Source organism: Ctenopharyngodon idella, chromosome 21 (genome assembly GCF_019924925.1).
Source record: "Ctenopharyngodon idella isolate HZGC_01 chromosome 21, HZGC01, whole genome shotgun sequence".
NCBI lineage: Eukaryota > Metazoa > Chordata > Actinopteri > Cypriniformes > Xenocyprididae > Ctenopharyngodon > Ctenopharyngodon idella.
The window spans coordinates 7,576,530-7,585,000 of record NC_067240.1 but is presented as its reverse complement, the minus strand read 5'-3'; the positions used below and the strand labels follow the sequence as shown (position 1 = coordinate 7,585,000).

At 35.9% G+C, this 8,471-nt stretch overlaps 1 protein-coding gene across 2 annotated transcripts in view; it reads right to left on the bottom strand.

Annotated features, from left to right (window-relative positions):
- LOC127504133 (neuroendocrine convertase 1-like) overlaps positions 1-8,164 on the bottom strand; it is a 20,905-nt gene extending 12,741 nt beyond the window's left edge. Inside the window, exons 1-4 of one of the 2 annotated variants that reach the window (XM_051878574.1) lie at positions 7,722-8,164; positions 6,940-7,044; positions 6,537-6,662; positions 1,173-1,319 (exon numbers count right to left, since the gene is read on the bottom strand). In XM_051878574.1, coding sequence (XP_051734534.1) covers positions 1,173-1,319; positions 6,537-6,662; positions 6,940-7,044; positions 7,722-7,895 — 552 coding nt within the window. In that variant the 5' untranslated portion in view covers positions 7,896-8,164. The remainder of the gene's footprint in view (positions 1-1,172; positions 1,320-6,536; positions 6,663-6,939; positions 7,045-7,721) is intronic. The other variant, XM_051878573.1, reaches the window with a different exon arrangement.
- Positions 8,165-8,471: the final 307 nt, after the last annotated feature.

Genomic DNA, 8,471 nt, shown 5'->3' with positions numbered 1-8,471 from the left:
AGAAGAGTATTATGAAAAGTATTATGTAGAAAAGTATTGAGAAAGAGATCGAGTGAGCGAGTTTATTTCTTGCATTCAGATTTAGCATTTTCCTTCAGGTCAGTCCTATGTTCATAATAAAAATCTGTTTAAATGTTCGATGTATTATCTTTTCCTTTTAACAGTTAAGGGGTTTTCCCGTGACTGACAGCGCTAGTCAAAGCATTTGTCAGTTGCGTCTTGTTCCGTGTTCACAACAATTCAGTCTTCGCCACTGACTGACACACTCATAAAAACAGTCTTTGCCACCATCTAATGGTGTAATAATGTAACTTCTGTTGTTGTTCACAGTCAGGGACTATTTTTTCCGGCGGAAGGAAGGCTTTTAGGGAAAGTTTACTTCATGAAAGTTGCATTGATACATATTTTTGGCTTTAATATTTGTATTGTGTGGTAACCGTTTTATAAAAGCATGTACATATATACATATATACACACACACATATATATTTACAAAAGTTTATGTTAGATGCAATTAATTGTGATTAATCAATTTGACAGCACTAATTTTTACGCAAAATTGGAAAAAAAATACTGAATGCTCAAAATGTAAAAATACTAATGAGTTCATGTGACAAAAAAACAGCAACCTAATGAGTTCATGTGACAATGTTTAAGCATTATGCATACTCTTTTACATTTATTTAAAAAAAAAAAAATAGTAAGCATTATGCACAAATTCGCACACGATTAAGACACTATTATGAGTCTGTATTAAGCAGTCACATTTGCCAGGGTTTCTTTTTGTTGACTGCTGTTTGTAAACAAGCCAACAGCAGAGCAATGGCTGATGCTACTTTGTACTCATATCCTAATAAGAGACAGATGTTTGATATTATCCTATGATTTATGAGTCGTCTCTATTGCAAAAAAGCGATGCTGGGCCTTCTGCAGTCTTATGTAAATGGCACACATTCAGACTGAATTTTTAAATAGCTTTGAATGAGCGAGTGAGATTTTTGTTTGTGACCTTCTATACTGGAAGTCCTCATCAAATGGCTTTGCTCTAGTCGTGGTAGGTGTCACTATGGATAATCCTCTGCACAGTTGAGGAGGTAGTCGTTGGCATGGAAACAACAGCGCAGAGGTTTACGGATGGTAGTCGAGTAGGCATGCCATGACGACACACTTACGTAGTTAGGGTATATGTCGGTGTGGTTCCACTCCAGGCCATCATCTAACACGGTGATGACCACTCCTTTGCCCGTGATGCCCTTCTTCCAGACAGGGATCACGTGTAGATCCAATTTGGGGAGGGATGAAGATGTCCGGGTGTCTTGCTGGAAGGAGAGGATGTGGAAAGACAGTTTAAGTGTACTGAGTGAATATGTGAGTAATTCAGCGTCATATACATGAGTACCACTCAACATTCTCAGGTCCTCTCAACCTCTTCACAAAGACAAAAGCCTCTTCGTATGACACATCCACTGACCCTTCCAACAAAAGCTGTTTCCTTGAAAATGAAAGCCGGCGATGTAATCGCCCAGGCTGACCTTTTGGTTTGTGGAGACTATTTTCAGTCCAAACTAGACCATGATGGGATTTTTTCTTATTGACCGACAATCAAATATCAGAGTATATACTAGTACATAAAATGCGGCTAACCTTAGTCGTGTAAAATGTATTAACAGAGAGGTTGCCATCAGATTACTAGCATAGCTGTTTTAATTGGATAAATATGATTTTGATTCATTATAGTTGATTGAATCTTTGATTCTGTTCAACAAAATGACTCAGATTAGTTCACTGATTCACTCATCTCTTTCTGTAGTTTACATAATTTAGAAAGCGGTCACAAATTAATGTCTATTTGAGCATTATGAGTGAGCCAGAGAATCATTCATGCAGATTTTTTTTCAAATTCTTTGTATTGCTCTAAAAAATGTTGAATCTGAGACTCAAAGAAAGAGACTCAAGAAAGTGTTTTAAGCAGCACTGACAAAGGAGATCTGTTATTTTCCCCTCCATTTTGTCAACTTCTTATGGAAACCCATTTCCGCCACATAAAACAAAAAAAAATTACGATTTTATTATAACATAGAAGTCAAATTATGAGATATGTCCGAATTTTGAGATTATTAGTTGAAATGAGATAAAAAGTCGAAATTATGAATCATACTTATTGCATATATCATAACTATGACAAAGAACATCAGCTTTTTGTAAATGACTTTTCTCATAATTTCAACTTTTTATCTCATTATTATGACTTAGCATCTCATAATTTTGACTTTTATGATTTATTAAAGCATTTTGTTATGTGACAGAAATGGGCTTCCATAACTTCAGGCTTGTTAAACTAAAGAGAGGAGAAAAAAGACTAAGTCTAAATAAGTTAACTACAAGCTTCAACAATGCCTCATCCATTAATCGACAAACAGCAAGATCCAGTCATCAGTCTGTTTGCTCACAACGCAGACATCTAGTTCAATTTGTGCAGACCTAAAACACCTACTCAATTAGAGAAGGGGCGTATTCACTCCGTATGCTTGTCCCACACAGCCTAGGCTATTTTCCTAGAATTACTCTGGCTGGCAAAAGCTATTAAGTGCTTCACAAAATACTTACAAATCAGTGCATGAAAAAATAATGAAAATAATTCGCTCACTAAAAAAAAAAATCTGTTCACTTTATTCAAGAAGTTGTTCGCAACTAAAACGTATATGCGTGAAAAGCGTATATGTATGTAGGCTATATGATGTATATAGTTATGTGTTAACACTTCTTGAAGCATAAAAGTGATAGAAAAAAGGACAGAGATGAAGAAAGGGGTCTGTGATCTGCTCACAAATTATGCATAGACGCTGCAGTAACACTACCATGAAGCATGACTCATAGCTGAGGTCTCACTCTGTAAAGACACGAGAGGGAAGGGGGAGAGAAAGAGACAACCCACCACACATGACGCCTCTGCCACATAGCAAAATCACAGCCAGCATAACCTCAGGAGCACTGTAAACCCCACAGCTGAAGTCCACGTCACTGATTTGCTACCATCATAACACCTTTAAGTGAGTCAAGAAGTTTTACTGGGCGTCTCAGATATCGGCAGATGCATAAACTCTCATTGCCTCTAAAGAGATGCAGTCAAATGCAGCGATACATCAAAAAATGTTACGTGCAGTACCACACAGAATGTGAATAAAACCACACATTGTTCTCAATACATCAAAGAAAAAGGATATGATATGAGTCATGTCTTTAATTGAATTATCAGCAGTCCTCTCTGGTGAAATGCAATCCTTTCACCGAGCCGCCTTTTTCCTCTATAAATCCATATCCTTCTTTTCTATCTACCCTTTCATCTCCTAAGATTAAACGTCATTCTTTCTTTCCCTTTTTAACCACCTGCCTTCTCTGCATCATCACTCAAAGTGACCAATGGAGCACGACGATGACCGCCCACTTTTCAGTAGCCTTGGTTTCTGAAGCATTTTTTCTTGTTCATTTTCTCCACAGGGATTTCAAAAGATTCTGCTATAAAGAGTTAGAAGCCAACCGAACCTCTGAGATTAATCAAAGCATTACAAACTTTAATTTGTTAACTTTAAAAAACTAATTTATTAGCTAATAAACTACGCATTCCTTGAAGCGAATGACATAATTGAATCAGTTCATAATATAAATCTAGTCAAGAACAAAAACATAATATTATAGAATATAAATTCAAATATATAGTAGGGACACAAATATGTCAATGCTTTATGGGGGTGCTATTTACACTAAGTGAAAATAGCATATTTTCTTAGCGATAGATGCTATTTACACTAAGTGCAAATTGCTGTAGATGCTATTTACACTAAGTGAAAATAGTGATAGATTCTATTTACACCATGTAAAAGTATCAGTTCTTTGCAATAAGAGTAAACAATATAAAAATACTTTATATTGGCAGATATTTGCACCTCCGTATTTTTGTACATTAACAGGATGCAATAATATCATAGTGTAAATGATTATATTTATTAAAATTATTAAATGGATGCTGCCTTATTGGGAGAATAAAAACCCTCCCTACACCTTTCCCTAACCCTACCCACTAAACACTTTTAATATTATTAAACACTCGTTCGCAGTTTATTTCCACTTTTAGAACATTATTTTCATTTTTATTGTAAATAAATGCGAGCTCGGCAAAAGGTGGATTCGAACCCGTGTTGATCGCGCTAAAATCTAGGTCTGAGAGCCTTACTTGCTACTGCTGCACCACTGAATTCTGTGCGTCTTTTTTAAAACTTGACAGGCCCAAACACACATTGGTGGGCGGAGCTACTGTAAATAGCATTTGCCAACAAGGGACGCTATTTGCACTTAGTGTAAATAGACACTCCGTTTTTGCAAATATTCACTTTCAGATTTTTAGTCTCATTAGTTGATTCTGAATAAAGAGGCTGACAACAGTTAATGAGCTAAATTTAGTGACAGGCACAGTTTAAAATAAAACTGGGCAGGAACTTCATGAGCAATTAGGTTAAGAGGTGGCGGCGCTCACACAAACATGAACAAAAGGTCACTGCCAGTTAATGCCACCGCTAAATTGCGTTTTAGAATAAAATGTTTGTCCAAAAAATTAATCCCTCAGTCGGAAATGCAAATGGATGTTTTCAATTTGATTAGAGTGACTTGCTATATAAACCATGAGCTGTGATCCATATTAGAGCCAGCTGAATCCATTCCCATCTGTGACTGTTCGGAAGCCATTCTCTGGCATTAAAAGCTTGGCTTCCATAAGATAAACCCATCAATCCATTGTGTTTCAGTAAATTGGTACTAATGTGTGATTGGCTCTTCTGTTGTTTGGGATTAAGGAGCGTTCGCCTTTACAATCTCATTTTTGTTTAGCCATACTATGAGCTCTGAAAGCTTAAAAACACTGGGATTCAACCGCATATAGTGTGCCAGTCCAGAGGGACGACTGACCCAGTAATGAAGGAGTACAGACAGGAAATGTAATACACCAGAGAGGATTGTTACAATGGCTTTTACAACAAAGCCGTTTGTTGATATTAATGGGTTCCGCATTTGAGCACATAAGTCCATCGGTTCTATTGGAAATTGTTTTTTTTTTGTTTTTTTATTGAGAACACATGAGCCAAGTCAAACCTACTGTGATCTGAGGTTTCTAAGCAATGATATATAACACAAGTAGACAAGTTAGTGTGATTTCATCTTCCACCAAATGACTAAGTTGCTATTACCATGGAAAGGAGAATTAGAGAAAACACCTTAGCACTGGCCACCCACTCTTATGAAACACTGCGAAGTTTCCCTACGTTCTCAAACTATTTATAAATATTGGATCATTTTGAAAAAACATATTATATATATATATATATATATATATATATATATATATACACAGTCAAACCAAAAATTATTCAGATACTTTTGATATTTTTGATATATTTTTACTAGTGGGTGCAGGACACTATAGTTAATTTATGTAAGTGAGGATAGCAAAATAAAGTCAACTGTGACATATTACTCCCAAAAATTCTTCATACAGTGGACTACCAGTAAAATTGGTAAAAATTTGGAACCAAAAATTATTCAGACACTTTGACCATGTTTTGCTTAAGTGTTATCTGACATAATTAAGATAATTTTTTTCTGACACAGTTTAACTCTGAGATCTTGTCATATTTTAACTATAGTGACTATAGTGAAAAAACTGTATTAATAAATGAAATGTTCAAGGTGTCTGAGTAAATTTTGGTTTGACTGTATATATATATATATATATATATTAGTGCTGTCAAGTCAATTAATCGCATCTAACATAAAAGTTTGTAAATATATAATATAGGAGTGTGTATTTTTATATATATATATATATATATATATACACACACACACACATATATACTTACTTTTATGTTAGATATTATGTCGCGACTAATCAACTTGACAGCACTAATATACAGTGTATATATATACACTGTATAATCCGTGTGTGTGTGGTATTTAATACTTATAATCAATTGTTTGTAGTGAATATATTTATTGTTTCTGATTTAATTACATTATTCACAATGCTTCATGGGATGAATCGTTCATTCTCTCATAAAAGAGGTGGACACCATAAAAAATGTTTTTCGAAGTTGTAACTTAGAGAAGATTAGAGTATGTTTTACTAGAAAATATTATTTCAGTCATTCTACTTTAAAATGTTATATTAAATTCAATTGATATTTGCCATTTCTTTGTAATTCTTTTTGAAATTTTCTAGCAAATTCTGAGCGAAAATAATTTCAAAGTAAATCATATACACTATTTTTTTAGTGAAGTACACAGTCTTGGAATTTTGTCTTTTTTTCTGCCTTTTAAATACATTTTTTGCTTATTCATTTCAGTTGGTTCAAGGTTTAGAACTTTAAAATGAGGAGAATGAATGGGGGAAAAAAAATACCTCTGGAATCAATGCCTGAAAATGTTACAGAGCAAAAGAAAATCAAACACCGCCTTTGACAAAGAACATTTAAGATGTTGAGACTCACTAGATACCACTGTTGGTTCCACATAGGGTCGTCGAAGAGTTTGTCCACCGAGCAGTCCCTGCATTCTGTCCCCAGTGGGGCACGTTTGGCCCTTCGCTTCTCATACTGTTGTTCGGCCCAAGACACCTACAGGAGAATCCACAGGTGCCATTCAGAACCATTTGGTGATGACCAAAAGTCTAAAACATTTATTTTTCATCTCCCACATCAAAAGCACATTTGAACTGTTGTGAATAGGAATTATTTATTCTTTGGGAATATCATTCTATTAAAACATCAAACCTGAAAAAACATGACATAAGCCTATGATGTCTCAGAGGGGTTTTTGAATAAATGGCCATTTTATTATCATGTACCGTACATAGATTGAAAGCAGTGCAAAGGGTTTCGTAAAGTCTCATACCCTGTCATCTTCCGACAGACGTTTGGTGATATGATCCGCACTTCTTTTGGTCCTGCTAGGGTGATTGTGCCGCTTGAATAAATAATGGTTTTTCAGTGCCCCAATCTGCAGACAAATGAAAGAGAGAATTGACTGAAGAGAATGGTTCATATTGGGAGCTAAATTAAGCCTGGTTATAATGACGCAGTTCCCATCTGTCTGGTCTAGTCGGCCTGAAGCTACTTCACAAAAAATAGACTTATTAAGAATGCCTAGCAGCTTACTTGGGTTTCCTTGGGTTTCTTTACATGTATAAAACATTGTTCTAAGAAAACTATATGACACAACAGGTGAATTTTTAATTATATAGGCTGACACTGTGACACGACTGAATTATAGCAAATGTAAATAGTATTTTATTGCTATTATTGCATTAAATGCTTAAAGAAAAAATCAGATGAATTCAGATGTTAGATCTAACAGACAACTATTTAGATTATAGAACATAATAACAAGTATCCTAGTTGCAAAGCACATTCAGCCATCACCCAGCAGATGCCTTAGTGTTGAATGGTTAAGCATATGTTCTGGCAACTGAATAAACACATTTTCTAATGCACATTTATATCGACAGAACAGAACAAATATGATCTGGCAAAGCAACAGTGTTGCTATGAATAAATGCATTAGCTACACAATATAATTGGAAAACACAGTTGCATGCAACACTGATGTAAGGTAGAGCCAGATGTGTGTGAGGCAAGTGTTTTACCCTGGAAGAAACAGTGTTTGTTGTGACTTACCTGTCGGACTAATTCGTAGCCGAGCTCGTCGGCGATGGATCGCGCATTGTGGGCTCCTCCTGGAATCTCCACCGCCCATTCGTTCAGATACTGTCTGTCCACAGCTGAGGACACCAGCGCACAGAACAGAGCAAGAACACTGCACAGCAACATTGGACGACATCTTTCTTCCATTTCAAATCAATTACAACCACTTAAATTTGATCTGGATGATCACGATGAATACAAAACAGTTAAATAGAAATAAGTTACAAATAAATACAGAATATATAAACAAAAGTAATATCAGTCCAGCTCCAAAAGCCTTCCTTGGAAAACGCTATATTCTCCTCTTAATTCTGATGCAGTCTGAGCGAGTAATTGAACGCGCATGGAGAGCCACCAATGAGAGAGTCGTGGAAGGGGAAGGGATGTTTACACGTCAAATTACGAACCGCTCTGACGTCAATTTCTACCTGGGGTAGGATGCTCGGGTCCCGGGGGGAGTCGGGCGGGGTGAATTGCGCATGAAAGCGGAGGGGAATGCTTCTCTATAAATAGCCGACGACCATTATTACGCTTAGAAATTGAGCTGGAATTGAAGCTTTTGTTAGAACATTTACACGGGCAATTCTGCTCTTATGTTCGTGAAACCTTCATAGAGGAGGTTCTAGAACTGATCTCGCTGTATGGTCTACATCTGTTCAAATCAATATCTCATTCGCCTAATTGACTAGCAGATATATACTAAGTTAAGGATATATCTTATAA